Raw genomic sequence first — 22,972 nt, 5'->3', positions numbered from 1 at the left:
ATTGTTTTTGAATTGTAATAAAATATGTAAATTAAAAAAATATTTACGGATAGTTCCTCGCTTCTATATGCAGTTAATGTCTGTTCGTCTTGCAATAGAACACAAAAATACGGTTCCCAGGTGATGAAGTTCAATTTTTTATCTTTAACAACATTAGCTGGCCGATGACCAATCTGAAGATCACGATCTGCAAAAATTAAAATATTATTATATTATTACAAATTTAATACAGTTATTAGTTTTTACAAAAATGTTAAATAAAAATAACTCGATTTAATTTATAAACCTAAAATTTAACCATCTAAGTAAATGTTGTGATTACTAAATTAAATGAGAACTAAATTAGATACCTAATATATTTAATAGTATTTATAGTTTCTGAACAACTATCAACATAACTATAAAATAATATAATTCGTAATCTCGTGCTCATTCATTATAATTTATTAATATTTGATAACTTCCATTCATTTGAAAAAAAAAATAAAAACATTTATTTGTTTCGATTATGTATCATAGGTACATAAAATATAGGTAGAAGATAGAAATATAAAATCATAAATACATTTTTTTTTAAATTTGTATTAATATTTATAATTGTTTAGTTCAATTCATACGTATAACTTTTCATTAAAGTTTACCCACTAGAAATAATCTTATTCTCGAGTATACCACATTTGTTGTATATTCCACAATAAATATTATTTTATTTCTTATTATTTTACGTTCTGTGCAAACAATAAGTAGGTATACCTACTATGGTAAATATTTTTCTTGAGTCAATATCTATTTTAAAATCAATTTATTAATTTGTGTATGTAAAAACTGGCATTTTGTAGAATCGAATTTAAAATGAACGACGTTTTCATCAAAAACCATGTTTATAAATTTATATATTATGTATCGCTGTTTTTCGGTACTTGGATGACAATCGTTCCGAAAACGCATAAGGTAATTAAAACCCAAATTTAATTTTAAATACCTATAATTTAATATTGTTCTTTTTATATAACCTATTTAACCAGTATACTCAATAACGCAACTCATTGAATCACTTTTTGTATATTTATTATGTACACACCGTACGGTATGTTTCTCGACCGAGTTATCGGAATATAATAATTAATTAATTACTTAAACAATTATATAACATACAATATAAATAATTATTTGTTTTGTGGATATAGTTCGTAGCGTGCACGATTTCATTGTTATGGTGTTTAATCATCATTGTCAACCAAATAGATTACGTAATGAAACCTTGGATGATGGAAGATACTGAGGTAAAAACAAATATATCACGTTCACGTAATTACTAATTAGTCTTAGATTATATGGGCTGAAGAGACAATTATATCTATATTGTGTTTACAGTTTATATCGAATTTAAGGTGATGCGTTTCTTTTTTTATTTTTAGTTTTATAAAACTTATATATTTATGTATTATTATGGTATACATACTTTTTCGAGTATATTAATTTTTTTTCATATTTAACTAACAGAGTATACTAACTTAATAATTACATTTATACCTTATAGTATACTCATAACTTATGCAACATTGGAAATATTATAACGATAGTGAATCTAGTTCCTGTAGAAGGAGCATTCCTTTTCCAAAATTTATTGACTTTAATAAATACGTTTAGAAATTTATACATGATATTTGGCTATCAAATTGATTATTGGTGATTAGTTAATTAAGTATAAAAAGTCTAATAGTGTTAATAAGTAATATTTAAATAGTATTAAACTATTAACTATATTAACCAATAAATCGATCAAATAATATATATATACATATAGGTAATAGTGTAATTATAGTAAAAACTTGTTGATGCGTCCTTAAGACTAATGTAAAAATAACTGTATATAAATATTATGTTAATATGGGGGGGGGGGTAAATCAAGCCAACGCGTCTCACCGTTCATCATTTTGTATTTATGTATGTAAAAAAAAAATTAAAATTACTAGAAAGTTCCGCTTGCAAAATAATTTACCAAATGTTATACTGTGAGTAATAATATTCGAAACGTATAATAATATAATGTTATACTAGCTTGAGCCGTGAGGATAATAAAACTAATTATATCATATTCCATACAACAGCCGTATATTATCCGTATCCTAATCTCACTGTATTAACGTTGGGTGGGATTCGAAAAATGATTTCAGAAAACCAAACAAAATGTGGCTTTCGAAAAGATAATACATTTGGATTTTTGGACATACAATGCAATAGGCTTACTTAGTTGCTTGTTTCCGTTGGTTGGTAAACAAATAGAAGTCATTACGATGCCGCAATTAGAAACGTCCACAAGTATTAATGAATATGATATCCACGAGTAATTATTGAAAAATTAATGGAGCATAATATAATATTTGTCTATAATATGTTTACAGATACGTGGAGAATCGTAATCGTATTTGTATTAGTTGTAGGAAACCTAGTTCCGGCGTGCTTTTCATTCAATTGTCCGGGTATTCAAAAAAAAGCCGGTTCCGCAATCAACCTACTCTTTCAAGTTTGTTGAAAATTGGATCAGAAAAATGTACATTTTATTTAGACTGTATACTAATTTTATGTCTGTCGGTATAGGATATTTGCAAATTAGGAATATTGACTGTGGACCTTCAGTTTGCATGGTTTTGTTGGAGTCTCGAAGACGAATTTTTAAGGCTGAACAACGTCTTGCAACAGATGACGGTTTCATCTAAAATACCGACTGCGATGGCGGTAAAAGTTCGAGACAGAAATACCACGATCATGGAGAGAAATAATTATTATCACAGGTGTAAGTATGTATAGGTAATAAATAATGACATTTGATAAAACAGTATACAATAACAGTATAATATATAGCCATACGATGGCGCAGGGGGTTGGGGTACATGTTTGCTGTTATACGTGGTCATCTATTGATATTTTGTAATTAAAACCCTAAAAGTTAAGCCCATTAATCAGGAGACCGTAGTTTATAATATGTTGTCACTAATTAAAATATCCAAAGTATCTAATTAAAAGATTGATACCTATAATGTAACGTAAGTACAAAATTTATGTGTAAAAACCAACGTTTATATTAGGAACAGTACCATGTCCATATGGCCTAATACTGTTCGAAATTATTAATTTAATTTATTTAGTTACAATAAACGATTTTGTATTAAATTATTATATTAAACGAATTTAATAATTTAAGTATAGGCAGAGTAGGTAATAAACGTCTGCTATTGTATTTTTATATAATATTATTGTTATTATTATAATTACTATTTACATAAATATACATTGTAGAAAACTTATTAGTTAATATTTATTATTTATACATTTACACAAAATAATTGATTGTAACTTATCTTATTAAAAATTAGCGTTCTACTTAGAAAGGGGCGCAAAAATACTGTAAGCACTGCCTTACATTTAGGCCCGCACACGTCTTATGTACATAACCCAACCCATCTTATTTTCAAATATTTTTTAATAAAAATAACTATTCGTTCAATACACGAATACTCGATAGACGGTAATAAAAAATTTTATAAATCACGATTTTTAAAAATTTATTTTACTCCAGAATGTGAAATTAAAAGTATAGATTGCCCCGTTCAAGAATCAAATCCTAAGTCAACCTATACTAGCTTTCGCTTCAACATCGCAAACTTATTAACAATATTAACAAAATATTATAATATTGTGTTATTGTTATGTTTGACAGACGATATCTACAGAGTGGAAATGGCGTACGGGAAACTTATGCATGGCGTGACACTGGTCTGCAGCGTCTGCGAGGAACGCGTCCTGATAAACGCGTCTTGTTACATGTTCAACACGATATGCGGTTTGTTCGACACGATTTCGGCTTACAGGACTCGGGGGGCACCGCTTCTCTTAGCCATTGTGCATCTGTCGTGGGTGTTGAACTGCGCCAGCAGAATAGCCCTGATGTGTTTTGCAGCGTCTTCGGTCGTTGACCAGGTATACTTTTGTAGGCTATATATATATATATTGTATATATGTATATATATGTACAGATAGTATGTTGATACATTAATATCCATACATTATATATATGAATGTCGATTGAATGTCTTTTCATGGAGTTTGCCCGTAAGATTAACCTTATTTTATATGTACAACAATATTATGTATTTAACGTTCGATGGAAATTTTAAATTAGTATAGCTTTTAGGATATAAGTAAATTAATTATTATTGAATATAAATCGCAAATCTCATACAATATACCAAAATATTAAATGAAACACAAAAACTTAATTTTTCAATTTGATTTTCTGTGTAACAGACTAACAGGTATTAGTTAAATTAGACATTGAATAATATAATAATAATAAAAAAAAAAACATTAATTATTTTTATCTAAGTACAAAATAGCTGTTTTGTTATTACAAAATATTATTTTAAAATTGAGTGTATAGGAACACCAAAGAAAATAGATTCCATAACAGACAATAATATTTTAACATTTCGTTATTGCTAAGGTGTAAGAAATAGTTTGTAGTGTTTTATTATTATGTGTGTGATGTATAATTTAGTAACTATCTTTCCAACTTCTTTTTAATTCTAATAAGACTAAGGTACAAAAATATAATAAGTGTACCTCGTTCGTATGACTAAAAATAAATAAAATAAAATGTTGTATTCTACCTTTTTGAAAAGTTTGGCAAACTGGCTATAGAGTATAGGTTAAAAGTTACTGGACCTGACTTTAAATACATATATTATATTTGTGTTTGAGGGTGTTGTGTATATCATTCAGTGTGCGCGTTTTTGACCTATAATAAATAAATATAAATAACCCGTATAAAGCGATTTTATGCTAATGTTATAATACTGTGTTGTAGGATGACCGTCTACATGACTTGGCTCAGATCGCAAGAGAAACGTTAGGCGTAAACGGTGAGTGTTGGGAGGTATGTAATACGATTATATACTATACAATATACAATATACATATTTCCAATTTATTGCGTACACATCAATCTTTGTAAATGTTCACGCGACAAATTTTTTTGGCTGTAATCCATAAGCACAAGATATGACCCAAATGCAACCCAAAAGCACAATAATAAATATTTCATAAGCGTAACAAAAAAAAAAAAAATACCTTTTTAACAACTCTTGTGAAAATATTTTTTTCAAAATTAAAGTGTTTTCTATAAAAGTTACACTTGTCAACTTTGTCGACTTTCGGGCCCTTTTTCTCTGCTAGGGCAGAGTTTAGTAAATAATATATTATCCACTTTAATAGGCGTACCGATTATTTCAGATTAAACGATTGTCCCGGCGTTTGAGGCATAGCAAAGTGAAATTCGACGTCTGTGGTATGGTGACGGTAGACAAGACGCTTCTATCGTCGGTAAGACAAATTTTGAACAAAACAATGTAAATAAAAAAAATTACGATTCTGCGGTTGGCTAAATGCCATAAAAGGCTGTTTTAAAATTTATTTGTTTTCAAAATACGATTTGTTTTCAGGCAGTGATCAGCGTAATTTCGTATTTGGTTATTGTATTGCAATACAACTACAGTTAAACCAAATCCCTGCAGCGAATTGATGTAATTTAAATAATAGCGTAGATCCGCGGCCACAACATGTATATGATATTATATTTATAATATTTCATTATAGATGTCTCCTAATTACGTTTCTATTATACAATCAAGTTCATCGTTATCGTAATATTGTTTAAACACAAACTTGATTTAAAACATCCCTGCCATGACTTGCACAGGTGCACGCTGAACCACAAACACTAATGGTCTATGGACAAACGGCGGTTAGATATTAATACATTATATTAAAATTTATAATATATTGCTGTGTACGACAATAATTGTTATTTTATTAACTATTCATGTGTATAAGGTATAATAGAATACAATCGGATACTACTATACTGTAACTCAGAACTGTACATGCAACACAAATAAAAGATTTCTTTCAGAGATAGTGTTTTTTGTTGTTGCCATTGTTAAGTAAAAAATTATCAGAATAAACCTCTTTTTTTCTTTTACAAAAAAAAGGTTGTCATTATACCACTTTGGTATGTAGCATAATATATTATATAATAATGCATGAATAGCACCTTAATTTTTCACCATGACACACTGTACCGTCACCAGGTGTATATAAAATCGGGTTTCGTCTACTTAATAAAAATATACAATTGCAATATATTATTATATATTATAATTTCGTTTAAAATTTAGTGTTTACAATAAAATATATTAAACACCATACAGTTCACATTTAAATAAACAATTAAAAAAGTTTAGGAGTTTCAGAATTGTGTATACTGTATAGAATTACATCATTCATCGTAAACTCACATGTCTGCACTCTACATTCATACTGCAGCTATACAAAAAAATGAATAAGAAATTTTCATTTCTCAAGTATACAACTTTTCTCTGAAAATATGAAATTTATTTGAAAGCATTGTTATGGTTTTACATTTGCCGCATTGCAGTGCAGTAATACATCTGGACATAACAAATAACAATAATTCAATGTATACTTTTATTTACGGATAAATACATACAGGCTTGTAGTTGTTGGAAGTGTTATAAGTCTAGTATATTTGCTACTGTTTACAATTTTTTTTTAAAAAGTTGATAAAAGCTACTTTTTAACATTAATGTTTTTTAATGGTAAAAAAAATTGTATTTATTAGGTACCTATATATACGGAATATATAACATCGTAAAATGTCTCTTCTTCTCAATCATATATTTTTATGTTTTTAGAGTATAGGTAATTTTAAACATGGAATTAACAACACGTCTGTTGTTTAGTTTTTATAAATTATAAATATAAAAACATATAGTGATCTTATATACCTAGTTATGTAAATGTATTAATATTTGTCAATTTTTCATTAGTGTTTTTTCACTTTTAATGTAATTCTACACAAATATCAATTATTTTGTTTAATTTTTTTTTATCGTAACTTAAGAAAATTGAATTACTTGTATGCCATCGATAGTTATATATTTACTTCAAGTAGTTTAAGGTCTTTCAGACCCCTCCTCCCTTCATACGGTTTACCCACTAGGTCGTATTATGGTAAATGGTATAAAGATTCAATACCGGTCCATTATATTATTATCTTATTAGTTCGTGATATATCGTTCATATTTTATTGCATACTTACTACTTAGATGAGTTAGACAATGGCGCACAATGTGCATTGACACATCATGTCACATAATATTATACAATCGTACAATGAATAGATAACGAATATGACCATGGCGAAGGACTGAACTAAATAGAAAGATATACAGCCATACAGGTAGGACAAAATAAATGCTGGTGAAGGCTATGCTACAAATGTATAATATAATGTAATATAATAATATAATGTTTTTTAGAATGACCTACGACCTACGATTAATTAAAAGTTATCAGCGCGGCCATACACCTATCATTTTTGCCTATACGCGTTGCGTTATTGTGAGTTATTAGACATGTCCAGAATATGACCAAGTCTATAAAATATATTACATTAATTGTGTAGCTAAGGGGGTATAAAGTCGGATATAATAAAATTAGAGCGTAATTACGGCTTTAACCTCGGGTTTACACGTACTGCATTATATTATTATCACAACAAAGAAATCGAACCGAATTATTTTTTACACGATTAATTGGTCCCGGTGATTAATTCCATCAAATACGTACTCGTCATATTTATCGCGCGTTTAAAATCTTTCTACAGAACATATACCATGTATAAAATACAGACACATTGTTATATAGTTCCATGTCACTGCCTATTGAGTATGTGTTATGCACTAAGCTCCTCCTAACCATGACCTACACATTTCAATTCCACCATAAGATATCTATAATGATTTATTGTGAAATTGATATTACTCTTACTATTGTTAATCGACAAATAATTTAATTACGATAACAGCTCTAAAAGCTTGTATAATCTTTTATAGTTCATTGACGTAATGTATTAACATATTTTTTTCCATATTATAAAAGAACAACAATTCTTCTTTTTCCAAACGAATAACGATTAAGTATTGCGGTTTGAAAAGCGTCCACCACTTGTTGTCACATCATGTAGTATTCGCATAACATAAATTATTTTTAATATATTACAACGAAAACATTTATTTTATGCGTACGCACACTACGTACGTATTTTTAATTAATTGTAACAATTACTAATAAGTAATAACTATAATTATATTGAACGTCTACGTAATATTATATCATGATATATTATGATGTAGGTATTAGAATGATAAATAAAATATTATATGTACAATTTAGTTTAGTTTATTATCATTTTAGTTTCATATACACACTACATAGGTATTCATAATTTAGTATTCAATATTATTATTAATAACATAAAATGTTTAGGTCAATAAGTTTCATTTGACCTATTAAAGTCCATGGATTAGATTACAGTATTGTGTACACAATAATAATATATGGTAACTTTTAAATCACGATCATCGGAAAATCGTACACATAATATACCACTTTACCAATGTAAAAAATATGAATGCTGTTTTTACTAACAATAATACAGTAAACAGTTGTTAGTTGTACACAAAATTAATGAAACAAGTCGAAAGTTTATTGATATAAAAAATTCATTTTTTGTATTAATAAAGTAATAACTATTGTTAGGCCTTTAGTCTAACAACAACAGGCAATCACAATATTATGATTAGTGTCTATATACCCATATTATACACATACCTCACAATCAAACCTATAGGTACCTGCATCATATAATATTACATTCAAAATAAATGATTTATTTCAGTTTAGAATAGCGAACATGAAAGTCGATTCATACATCGTGTTTAAGAGTTTTTCCGTGCCCTATTACTATTCAATATCGTTTGGATGGATGCCTATCCGTATACCAAAGAATGACAGTGAAATGGTATTTCTTATTTTGATTTGTTTAATCTGATTTTATTAAAATATACATAAATAGTATTTTCGGTTCGGTAGGATTTCGTCATTACTTTAATTATTATTTTTTATACATATATTGTAATCACTAATACGATTTATTAAACGCATTTATATATCATTTTATTTAGATTATTAACAAGAGTCTGTGGAGTATACCTGGATTAATTTTTTCGTTGTGTTACATTATATTACTTATAGTTTCTGGAAGTACTACACGAGAATTAAGGAACGCAATCAAGTACCAAGGAAACAGAACTTTGAGCAATGTAAATAAATAAGTTATAATAATATAGTAAATTTCATAGTTTTAAAAAAATTAAAAATTTTAGCAGTTATATTAACTATTGTCTTTAAATGGAAGTATAGCTGATGCAATTTACCTCTACGTGGTAGCGATAGCACATAAAAACAAATAATAAAGTTATTAATTTCAAGAACTTTTATATTAATTTCCCTAAAAATATTAATTTTTATATAAAGTATTTTATACATTTTAAATTTTAGTTAACGATTCATGATCGTATACAGATAGTTGTTGGACCGATGTTCATAATATCTTTGTGGTTGAATCAAACAATTATCATAATTATATACATATTGATGCCATTTCATTTGAAAGGTCTAAGAAAAGTTTTCGAGCTCTTTAACACATTTTTCAAATGCCATGGCTCGATTATAGGTTAGTTTAAATGTTAATTTTGATATAGTTTATAAACTTAGCATGTATATTATATTTCGTCAATTTATACCACGATTTTTAGGAGACAAAAATATTATTAACATGATTGCACGCAACACTAACATAGAATCCATTATGATGATCATAATGAACACAGTCCTGTCGATTGTATCAGTTACGACGAGTTTCAATAGGATTAGACTGTCGTTTGCTTGGAAACTGTTTATCATGATCGTAGGTATCTAAAATCTACTGTCCAGTGTTTCTTAACCTAGAGATGTTGATCAAGATCCAAATTTGAGTTGCGATCCACATCTCAATATAAGAATAATAAATAATATAACTAGAACTAGAACCTATACAGTATTACAATATTAGTATATTACAATACAACTAAATTTTATTTTTATTTTTTTTATTGGTCATCTGACAGAAGAAATTTCTAATACTCTGGTAGTATTATAGCTATGTCACTTTATTATAATTTATAAGGTTAGGAAACACTGATATAGGCTATAACTAAAATTAAAGCTATCATTTTTTTCTACTAAAATTGTATACTAATAGTTTTTCCATGTACCTACCTGTATATTTTATATCAATATTATTATATACAAATAAGCATTGCAATTTTTAACTATAATACAATACACATTCTGCAGTGTTCAATTTTTATTTTCTACATTTACGGCTGTTGATTTTCAATGTTTTTATTTAGGACAACGTTATCCACAAACTTGAAGCGCTTTCACTATGTATCCAATTTTGGTGTATGTGTTCAATGTTAGCAAAATGTTTTAAGTGTCTCAACGTATCGTTGGACAGGCTTCGAGTCCGAAAAAACCAGGGTGAGTGTAAAGTTGTGTTGAATACGCAAAAATATTTTAGATTTCAATTTGTATCAATTTGGAGAGGATTTCAGTGACAATACGCCCACCGGGTTTATTTACGATGTCAGACCGGTTGACACTGCCGACCAACATGGTAATGCACCTCCGGAAGTTGAACCGAGCGCACACTGACCTCTGTTTCATTCTCGATCGCATAAATGATGTTTATCAGGTATCGGTAGTATTATTGCAACATAAAAACTGAATTACTAATGCAAAAATAATATTGTGATTATAATATAATACATATTATGTTATTCAATATACTACAACATGTTGTGTATTATATAATATGCCGTTCTTCTAATTTGTTTTTATATGCATAAGGTGCTGATCCTTTTGAGCATCATCACTTGTATACTGAACATGCTGCCCCATTTATTCGTCTTAGGCATCATCATGGCATATTCAAATTTTAGAATTACACCACAAATATCCATGGTTATATGGCCGCTGCATTACATGATAAGAGTATATATTTTATGCAAAGCCGCTTCACTTGCGTCCAACGAAGTAAGCACACATTATATAATTTTATTTATCCAAACTAAGATATATAGTTAAATTATGCGGACTTTGTAAACGGTGTTGGTTTTGTTTCATCTATTCACTATTGTACATATCAGGCCAGACGGACGAAAATTATTCTCAACACTGCATTTGACAAACGTTTGACCGATGACGAAAAAAAAGGAGTTGAGTACTTATATAATTAATATTATTAATTGTAGTAAATAAAAATAAACCAGAATGAATAGAAATGCATTTTAGAATTTTAAAATAATTATCTCGCATCGTTTCATTTTAATATTTATACAACGAGATTAACCAAAAAAATATTATGTCTTGTTAAGTTATTTAAGTAGACAATCAATATGCATATTATGTTTTACATAAAATTATTTCTTGATGAAAATTATGCGAAACACATATAAGCAATAAAAAAGAAAACTAGTTCATCCTACATTGAAATCGACTATGTATGTTACAACTATTAGTGACTATTAAGTATACCTAACCGCGACCCACCATAAGAATAATAATTTATTTTTAATACTATCGAGATAAATTATAGGTATAAACACTATAAACAACATAAATTATTATACCACGAAATTAAATACATATAAGACACAAAAAAGCTCAGATAAAACATATATAGAGTGTACCTCATGACTCATTCTAACAAAGAATAAAATAAATGTTTTATGACTAGCCGCAAAGGTGTTTACAAATTTACATCACAGGACTTGTATGGAAACATATTTCGATAGCTCGGTTTAGGTCATTATTATAGTGTTTAATTATTATTTTACAATATATATAAATTATAAGGTAATAATTATAGTAAATTCAAAACAATACTTTAATTTTAGAAATGAGTAGCTAATAATAAATTATACGAGTGCCTGTACAGGCTGCACGTGCAATATCAATATACAATAGTACTTACTATAATAATATCTAGGTTGAAATTTCATGATTTATTCTTCACTATTTATTAATTGTACACTTACATAATATACAGAAATACAAGATGATTATTTTAATTTCAATTTAATGTTTATAATTGGTTGTTTTATAAAAAAATTCTGACGTTAATCTGATTTTGGTTTTTTTTCAGTCATTATTTATTATGAAATCATATAAATTGTTCTTTACAACAATTTGATATTGATTTTTTTTTTTACTTTTCATATAAACATAAAAATTAAAAATTTAACAAACTATTATATATTACTTATTCCAACGGATATCAATTATCGAATGAATAAATTATGGTTTGTACGTTATAATAATATTTCGAATTTAGATGAATAAAGTAGATCGCGTGGTAGCGTAACCACAAAAATACACCACTATGTAGGCCAGTGAGAGAAGATGCTGCGGGGATTTTTTCCTCAATTTTTTCGGCTTTCTTGCGTATAGCCATGCGATACCCTGCCATAGTAGAACAGATTTCGATGGGATGATGTCACGTGGGGATGTGCAAAATGGGTGCGTTCTCTCGATAGACAAAGTAAATTTAATAGTCGACATGACATATACAACAAAGTATAATCGGAACTTTACGATGGTCAAATGCTTATTTGGTAGGCACGTGACATAGTTTAGTAATAACGTGTTGCGCAGACTTGAACTAAATCTGAATTTTTGCGATCATACCATGTTGTTTATATCAATATACTATAGTATTATACAAACTGTAATATAGTGTAACTGCTGCGTTGCTGTTATGATTTACGTGATTTCAGATTTACTTTACAATCATTATACGCGGGAACGTAAAAGTCGTAAACGTTATACGTCTAAGATATTGTTTTTCTAATAAGTATTTTACTGTTTTTGAAACACGATTTTAGAAAATGTCGTATCGAGAGGAACAATTATTAAAATGTGCAATATTTTCATAAAATATAAAAATAATTACAATTTTAATTTTAATTTAAAATTAATTTTTGTAATACTATTTTGAATGGTGTACTATTATTAATATCCATAAAGCATTTATAAGTCCGTGCAACCTTGCAGATTAGGCACTACAGCATAAAGTAAAACCCGTGGAAATAGAGAAATATAATATGCTTAATAATATTATGACTATTTAATAAATAATAGGTTGTTAGGTATATACTTTATACATTGAATAAACATGCATAACGCTATCGCAGTTATCAGTAATAACTAAAAATGCAATTGATATATTTCGTAGACAACTTACAAAAATATATATACCTAATATTCATAATTGATTATTAACTGTTATAATAAGCAGTAACCACTAATCACTAATCATACGCGCGATTTTGCGTCTAGACTTAATACATGTGTCTATATAAAAAAAAAAATCGAACAAACAAACTGACTTGTTTATAATTAATTAACATCTTTCTTTAACTAAAAAAATGTTCGACCAAATTTATAATATTATATTTTTTATTATATAGGTTTATTATAATAAATAATACAGTAATATTATTATATTACCACGATAATGGGAATTTTTAATATTAGCGCAAATTAAAATTAATCTAAATTTTAGTTTTTTTGGACATATAGTGTAAGATGTTTAAATTATAAAGAAAATATTTTTTTGAACAATAATTTTCTGAGATAATGAGTATTCACTACTAAAATAAACACTGTATACGTATTTTAGATATCCAATATTATAATAAAATTAATAATAATATTTCAGTTTTTTAACAACCAACAACAGTGGGAATATCTTTTGTAATATTTTGTCATCAAAAACTACTATATTGTCAATACTTTATATAATATGATATTATTAACCTTTGTATTATTATGTTTTTGCTTTTATTTCATCACTATGCATAAAAAAATCTACATTCAATCGTCTGGAATATCAATAATAACATCAATCGTTTTTTTAAAACTAAAAACGAATTACAAGTAAAACGTTCGTAAAACCGAATTTTCTCAATGAACTCGGAATTAGATTAGATAACCTTCTAATTTAATAATTTAAAAACTTAATTTTTCTTTTCGAAACAATAATAATACATTTCCGGTTTTAAGCACGCCTTTGTGTAATTATTTGTTAAATACTTTAATGTGTATACATAATAATAATATGAATTAATAATTCTCTACTATACTTTAGATCTTATAATATCTTATTTTGAATGAACGAACAGTTTAAAATCAGAAATATATTAAAGATGACAAGAAAAATATTAAACCTTCTAATTTATTATGTTTTTATAGTTTTGTGTTGTATCGATTCTAATGAAAATCAAATACACTTAAAACTCGACGACAAAATAAAACGAACTTTTATTATAATATCAAAGCCATTGTTATTTCAACCATACTATTATAATTAATATTATTGTTGGCACGGTCTAATTTTAAATGTTTTTTTTTTTTATTTCAGATAAAACGTTTCTTGGAAAGGATTGATAATAAGAAAATAAGATTTTCTTTATATGGCCTGAGTTATTTGGATGACGAATATTTCTTATCAGTGAGTCTTTCTTTATACATGCTAGAAAAAAAAAAACGTTATCTTTTTCTACAAACATAACAAACCGATATTAATAATTATCAAAGTTACTCGGATGAGTAAGGTTCTATTGTTTCTGGGTAGCAAAAGGAAAGTAGTGACCTCGGCGTCATTGGTCCATATGATAAAATATAAAAAGGTTCTATTATTAAAGGGTTTTAATGCCAACCAATTTTAAGAAATTCAATATTTTTAAAATGTCCTTAGTGCGTGTCGTGTAAACGTGTGCTTATTAAGTTATCATTGGTAAATGTGTCTGTAGTGTAAAATAAATAGTAAATCGCTATTTCAATAAGACAATAATGCACTAAACAAATATTAATTAATTTGTTTTTTTATTTTTATTTGGAACTTTACAAAGCTCATATACCCAGATTAATAATCAAAATAATCAAATACATTTAGAAATTTTGATTTTAAATAAGAAAATAGAATCATCAAGGTCAATAACTAATTACAATTAATATAATATCATGAATTTATGTTATACTCAATACGGCCAAAGAAGTATAATTAAAATACATAACTATGCTGTGATAATGTATAATCAAGTATATCAGTCAGTTATAACTTATAACAAATTATGTCAGTGTATAGTGACATTTTTATGAAATGCATTTTCATCTTTTTTTTACAGAGTGTAATGGCAGTGGGAGGGTACCTAGTGATCATCATCCAATCGTACATGACGGTCATCGAAGAACAATATCCAATTTATGATCGTCCGAGCGCAGACAAATTTGACGAATGAACCAACAAGCGCAATTCTACATTATATTTATTTATTTCACAGTTTATAATTTTCTTATACGGCTCACGTAGTATATATATAGCACACAGTACAGTCAATATTACACAACGATACTATATTGTAAATTGTTCGATATTGCTATTAATCCTTATTTGCACGAGAAATGAAAGTTGGGATTTTATAAAAGCTACGTTAATTTGATTGAATATATTTATTCACTTTGATTGACTTGACAATGTATACATGGGGATGGGGTTAGATTGATTTAATCGATAACAAAATGTTTTCTTATGTGTATACGCATACATTCTACGAATAACAAATTATATTATAGAAAAACGTTATGCATAAAATAAAAACAAATAAAAATAATAAAATAATAGTATTCTTTGTTGTACGCCTTATGGCTCGCGCGTATACAATTCAACGTACACGGACGTATACAAAGTCACATAGACAGCAGGCTCGTTATGATGCAGTCGTTGCGTACGCGTGATTTTTTAATCCCAGCAGATGGTCGAAACTCAAGACAAGCCAAGGTAGGTGTTATTTTACCATTAAAATATTATATTCCGATTGCACTATTGTGAAACTGTACCATATTTGAAAAACGATTTTTTTTAAAAAGACTGATTCATTTCTAAATTATTCGTTGTAGGCAATTTTAATAAATTTAACGCGAAAATAGCATGTTAATCAAAATTACGAGGAAATTTGATTCTTTGATAATTTACCGGCATGTCTGCAGTGCTATTTAATGCAGTGTATTCCTGTTACATGGGGACATTTTGAAACATAATTCTTTATGGCTTGTATTACTAGTTTTTTGTTTTCAGTTTAAACGCTACACGGTAAACGGATTGTTAGCATTAGTGTCGTGCGTGTTTATGTACAGAGACTGGGCCACTTCCGAATCGTCGACTACGGAAATTGCGTTCCGAATTATACCGCAATACGTGCAGATATTGATAACTTTGTTGGTCGGTACGACACGAAAAATTGTAATTCAGTGCCATATTTCCGGTGACTGTAAGACCCATTAAAGTACTTCTTCCGGTCGTCATCAAACAATCTATTTATACTCTCTACTAAACGACGTTACAGGCCGAACGTTGTCCGGTTGGTCTTATTGGGCGGTGACATCTATGTGTTTGTTCAGTAGCAACTGGTTACGTCTGTCGCATCGCGATCATGGTGCAGTAAACCCGGAAGATATATTCCAGGTATGATCATAAAAATAATATAACAAGTGTTGGCCGGGGAAGGCGTTTTTTGATAATTCTATTAGTTATTACGCTGTATCGTCAAATAAGTATAATTTTATTAAAACAAACCAGTGAATAAATTGTAAAACTATCCTCACGCGCGCACTTCGATGCAAAGTTATTCAAATTAAATTTTAATAGCGCATTGTAATATAAAAAAAATACACCTTAACCAAACATTTCCTTGAGAACCACAAAAAAAATATTTAATTTGCGGAGGTATTAGTGCATAAATGAATAGTTGTCTAGAAAAATTGTATATAATACACATAGGTAAACGTAATTTCTTTGAATGTGTATACAAGTGAGTTTGATTTTATCGACGCATTCGAAATACCCTCGGTTTTCATTTAAAATATTTGAATTAATTTAAAAACATTAAGCTGATATAGCATTTAAATTTTGCATATACCTACAATATATTTTATACCGTTGCTCATTCCAGATCAATTTTGTATTTATATAACATGAAGTACGTATTAAAGGCTATGTGTACCAACTACCGTCAAGTACCTACTTACTACTTATATTTTGTATCAGTTACTATCAGGTGTACTTAGTGCATAAAACAATCACGCTGTATGTATATATGTTTGAACAGATTTTCTTGTGTTTCATTCCATTACTTTCGGAAATTGATTTTTGCCGGATGTGTGCCGGATTCAAAAAATGCCATCACAACCTAAATAAATTGGTGGCAGATGGATGCAGCTCTACAACGAGTACGTATTATATGTATTTATACTACATAAACAATGTATAAATAACAACAAATAATACTGTAGGACTTGGGTGTGATTTAATTTTATGTCGGTACCAACGTATTTTCGAATCCAAAATGAAACAGTTTTATCAATATTATTACGCATAGGTACGTAGATAAAATTGACGTTAATAAAACGACATGATATTTTCATCGGTAGCCACTATATAAATATTCTCATATCGACCTTAGTGGACACCAACCAATATTTAAACGAAGGACGTTTCTGTATAGGTACAATGGTCGGAGTGTATCCCGGATGAAAAGTCTGAATACAATATTTTATTTCATGAAAATCATTGCAGACAATATGGCATAAAATAAATTAAGTATCTATCTTAGCCAAGGTTAAATATACATTATTTTTAAATAATAGGGACAATAGGATGGGTATACAAAGGGACAAACGGTTTGTTCTTTTTAGTTAAAATCGATTTTTTCTTATGTTACTGACATTTATACGTCCAACAAGTTGACGATGAGATTAAATATACCTATGTAGATGTGGTTTGTAATAACCTATGGACGATAGAGAACAAAAAGTAATTGGCTCTTTTCTTATAAATGCGATTTTTGTATGATACTATTACAACCCTTCTTTTTTTGAAACCGGAATCGTTCACCGTTAGCCGTCCCGTATATAGTATGTTTATACGCCTTATGTTCACACAATAATATCACCAACTCGTATTGTTATACATATATAGTTAGCACTTGCACGCGTGACTCGTCTACTTTAGGAAATTAATTAGCACGGGGTGGAGTGTTGGAGACGTGGAGTATCCATACTCTACATAATACATATAGCCGTGTTATTTATTATTATAGATATATTGAGTAATATCGATGTATATATAACCTATGCATTATATGCAGCGCCATATATCTACATTATACACCGTACCTATGTATATACAGTTTTGTTGGACCACAAATCGTGATTAATCCATAGCTGCCTACGCGTGTGCTTACTTGTTTGAAGAATTAGGACATACTGCTGCGGCAGCAGCAGTAATAATTAATAAACTATAATAAAAATATATAAAAATGTATATATAATAAACTCGTATTATATATGTAGTACGATGACGAAAACTATAATAATAATATAATGACGGAGATGCCATTAGCTACGAATCTTCGTACATGCATACATATTATGTATATTATATACACATACATTCGATCGCGTATTCTTATGAGAAATTTTTTTAATCGGTTGCGGTATGTAATATTTTACAAACGCCCCGGAGCGTGGGGGAAAGACTTCGTCGCACATATCCACGTACGATCGATTAATATTCAAAATAAATATAATAAAAATAGTAATACTATAATTCATAGTAGATATATATACATTAAGTTTTATGTACCAAAACATACCCACGGAATATTAATGCGTAATTATTTATCCGTGGCGTATACCTAAGTACCTATACACGCGTATTACATTATTATAATATAAATTACGCGAATCTTCTATATAATTATATATAATGTGCAATGTGCATACGAGCGATTCCAACTACTCGGTGTGCTTAATATATACGTGAACACAGAATATGGGTACGACGTGGCAGTCGACACGAGAGATTTTTCTAAAATTGAATACATAAAATCCATAAAAATATTAAAAATTGTAACATACACAGAAGATAACCTTAGTCCTTACCGGTTACCTTCGCTATTCCATATAGCCTTTTTATTATTTGTTGACGTGAATAGACCTTATAAATTTAAATTTAAAAAATGGTTACAGTTTAATATTATTATAATTTATCGCCAATCGTCAATCGACGACATCTGAAAACGTTCACTATTTGATTAGGTAATTTATTTCTTGATGCTGGTTTAGTAATATAGAAGTATTTTCTACGACGAAGATTTGTATAAATATAAAAGGTATAATATTTTAAAAATAAAATAATGCAATACTGAGGTACCTTCGTGTAAAAAATGTGTCTTTAAAATTGATACCATGGTATGAAAACCATTCTATTGTAACTACCATTCGTAAAGGGTTTACTACAGCTTCGTTGTCCATCGAATCGTGTGCTATTTATCGTATTCTAATTGATCGTTGTAATCATGGTATCATTCAATAATCACAATCTTTCGGACAATTTACAGAGTTGGCTGAGCTCAACTTTTGACACAACACAAAAAACAACGCAGTTGTGAACCCGATTAACTTGAATTCCTTTCCATGAAAGTTTACCAACCAGATGGAATCAATTTTGAAGAAACATGTTAACCTTGCAATACCCGGATAACATATTTAAAATGTAACTGAATTGTTTAAATTTCATAGATGTAGAGATGCATATATTTGTGTACATAATATTATCATTTATCACACGTAAATAATAATAATAATAATAGACAAGTAGTAATAAAAAATATAACTATGTAGAAAGCATGTAGAAAGCTTGCTAAATTATTAGGTATACAATAAAATGGATCGTGTCTTTGGAACTTACTTTGTCACATTAACTCAGCTTAGTATGATACAAGAAAGTTTGTGGTTTATTGTATTCCATTATTAAATGTATATAAGTATATACAAATATAATTCGATACAATTACCGATAGTATTGTTTACTATTGTAAGTTTTATGTGACTAAATCACATTGTATTACTCAATGATCATTATACATTCCACTCATTTATTATTTTTTTTATTTAAATATAAAATAATTCTCATCAGCGAAAGTGAATTTTGAGAGAGCTTATATAAATAACATAACAAAGTGAAATATTAGCAATATTTTGTTCACCTACGCATAGTTATATTTCCTAATTGATTGCATTATATTTTTGCCATATTATTGCAATTATTATTTTGTACACGTAATACCTATATTTTTGTATACACACGTCTCGTCTGTGCGAAATTTACTTGATCATAAAATGTTTATGTATACATACTTTCATTAGTTTCTAATGATTAATTAGAATTAATTAACATTCATCGAGTTATGAGAATAGGTAAATAGGTATAATAGCGCCGATACGGAGGATTTGTAAACATTTAAACGTATTTTAGTAGATATATCGATATATAAATATAAATATTTTATTTATATGTATACATATATAATAGTACCATGTTTAAAAATCCGTTAAAATTTCCAAAAATAATAATTCCCTATCCTACACAAGTATACAATATAATTTTAACAACGAAGAGTGATCTGTAAATGCGCGAAAAATATGAAATATGATGTTAAAAATTGTGCAAACCATCATTGCAATTGAGCCAACTAATCGATGTATTTATATCTGTTTCAACCATCGTCGTCGCTAAGACCTTTCAGCGGTCAGGGTACAGAGAAAAGTATTGGTTGACCGCGTGGGAAAAATGACCAGTGTCGGAGTGTATGGCGCGCAAATACTAATGGAAATTGGGACAACGGCTGCGGCTGCGGTGTTTGAAGTTCACCGAGCGCTCCTGTCAACGGAACGTTTCGAACCAGTGGCTGATCTATTGGATGTATTACAACGATTTCTCAGGCTGTTTGCCTTGTGCAAGGTTTCCGGTGACGTTACAAAGGCGGTGAGTAAAATCAGGACCAAACAATAATAATAATATTATGGTAACGTTAAATAGTAAATACACATGAAATCATAATGGCGAATTTACACCAAACCGACAAAACAATAAACATTTGTAAATTATGTAACGAATATGAAACAATGACCAAACTGAAAACATCAACTTTTCGTTTATACCAAAGAAGAAAAATGAAACATTTACGAGATAAAACGTTTGTTTATTTTTCTATTCACACTACAAAGACAAAACTGAAACAAAAATTGTGATTTTAATACATTTTGTTGATTGTTACACGCCAACACTTGTTTGCAAAAAAAAATAGACAAATTTTGACGTAAATGAAAACAAAACAGAAACTTTTTGAGCAGATACGAGAATGTCTTCAGAAACACAAACATTGTGTCACCAGAATGGATATATCACGGAATTTAATCCACTTTGTTTCCGGTTTAGTGGAAAATAAAAAGTTGCTGTTTGGTCGGGTTGATGTAAACCCGGCTTGGGTTTCCGATTGCCGTCAATTTTTTCGAATTATAAAATTCTGAATCCATTATTTACATATAATTACTACCTATATGATATATGGATATTATTATTTTTTTATTATATTATAATATATTGTATATAGTAGGTATAACATTACTTGAAGTAACCGCATTGAGTTTAGTAGGTACACAGGTCGTACAGATTATTTATTATAATATATACAACTTGCACCACTTAGCACGCCATTTATTCGCGTAGGTGTAAAATTTATTATTGTTATTATACCGTGTATAGAATACGCTATAGGACGCTATAGCGTCTTTTTTCTTCTCTGCAACCTCGTGTGCAGGCATGGTGTATGCCACCTTATTCTTATACGGGCAAACGTCAATGTTATAACTTATAAGCGAGTTTAATGAAAATCATTATTATTATTATTTTTACAATACACGTAAAATATCATTACACTCTCTTTTTTTAATCGGTAATTATTGCTTATCGCGCACGATCGCAAAAGCGGTTTCGCCTTTCTTTCGCAGTGTACCGTTGTCACCTCGCGTGCACGCATTATACGGATAACCGTGGCACAGTTAGTGGAAAATACAATAGCCACTCGTAATCGCGTTTAACCATTTCCTATATTATTGTGTATCGCGGCGAATGTTCAACCAAAAGGCATTATATCATACATATTTTTAGATTTCACGGGGTAGTGAAATGAAAATTTATTTTTCAAGTTTATATCATATTAAAATAATACGTTACTGGGTATAATTTTTTTTTTTATTTTTCAGGCAAACGAAATCGTGACGATCTTGCTGGACATAAACCCAACCACAGACACACATCTAGAAGACGAAGTAATTATCTATTTTTAGCACGTTTCATCTGGACTGCTTTGCTAGCTCGTTCGTGTCATAACGCGTGTAATAATGAGTAAGGCAATCGGGATAGTTATCAAGTGGACTAATCCTTGAGTGTGATCTATATAGTTACCAATATGTCGTGACCGAACAAGAGTGACAAATGTTGTGGTCTTACTACAACCTTTAACTACCATTTTTGTACTGCATAACTATATATATTAAACCACAATTTAATTGGATTCAGTTAAAATGAAACGTTTTTGTCATGGCACTAATAATTTGCTGTTTTGTAAATAATAATAATTGTCCTCCTTGAAAAAATACAATAATAATCAATTCAAAATCTTACCAGAAATCAAAAACTTAAACTCGATGTTTTCAACATAATAATATATATTTTATAGTAAAAAATATTATTTACAACTTATAGATTATAACGCTATAAATACCGTTTCGGCCGTAAGTAAATTTTACGAGGAAAAAATATTTAATGGTTATTATATAAAATAAATCTAAGCACCCATTTTAATAGTACCTACTTGAATCAGCGGAATGTATTTTTTTTAACCTGGCAGCAATGAGAAGCATGCAAAATAACAATTACTTGCCACTTTCATCAATATTCATTATTCATTATTATCGTATTGTAGGTTATACATTTCGTTCTCAGAACTGAGATCTCAAATCATTCATCTTGCAAAAACTC

General features: G+C 28.7%; 3 protein-coding genes across 5 annotated transcripts in view; 2 read left to right on the top strand and 1 right to left on the bottom strand.

Moving 5' to 3' along the window:
• The window catches only part of LOC113550018 (probable Ras GTPase-activating protein), a 130,857-nt gene that overhangs the window by 71,572 nt on the left and 36,313 nt on the right, over positions 1–22,972 (bottom strand). For all 3 annotated transcript variants that reach the window (XM_026951601.1, XM_026951598.1, XM_026951599.1), the window contains exon 2: positions 48–187. In XM_026951601.1, the coding sequence (XP_026807402.1) occupies positions 48–187 (140 nt within the window). The remainder of the gene's footprint in view (positions 1–47; positions 188–22,972) is intronic.
• LOC113550020 lies at positions 8,837–15,756 on the top strand. The gene is made up of 10 exons (XM_026951604.1): positions 8,837–8,944; positions 9,108–9,245; positions 9,484–9,658; positions 9,741–9,892; positions 10,377–10,506; positions 10,581–10,720; positions 10,876–11,061; positions 11,175–11,243; positions 14,450–14,539; positions 15,216–15,756. Exons 1-10 carry the CDS (start codon positions 8,837–8,839, stop codon positions 15,327–15,329), a joined length of 1,302 nt encoding a protein of 433 aa, XP_026807405.1. The 3' UTR covers positions 15,330–15,756.
• On the top strand, positions 17,244–22,352 carry LOC113550021. Its single transcript, XM_026951606.1, has 3 exons — positions 17,244–17,316; positions 20,667–20,914; positions 22,195–22,352. Exons 1-3 carry the CDS (start codon positions 17,244–17,246, stop codon positions 22,276–22,278), a joined length of 405 nt encoding a protein of 134 aa, XP_026807407.1. The 3' UTR covers positions 22,279–22,352.

Source organism: Rhopalosiphum maidis, chromosome 1, assembly GCF_003676215.2.
Source record: "Rhopalosiphum maidis isolate BTI-1 chromosome 1, ASM367621v3, whole genome shotgun sequence".
NCBI lineage: Eukaryota > Metazoa > Arthropoda > Insecta > Hemiptera > Aphididae > Rhopalosiphum > Rhopalosiphum maidis.
This window is presented reverse-complemented; position numbering and strand designations above follow the sequence as displayed.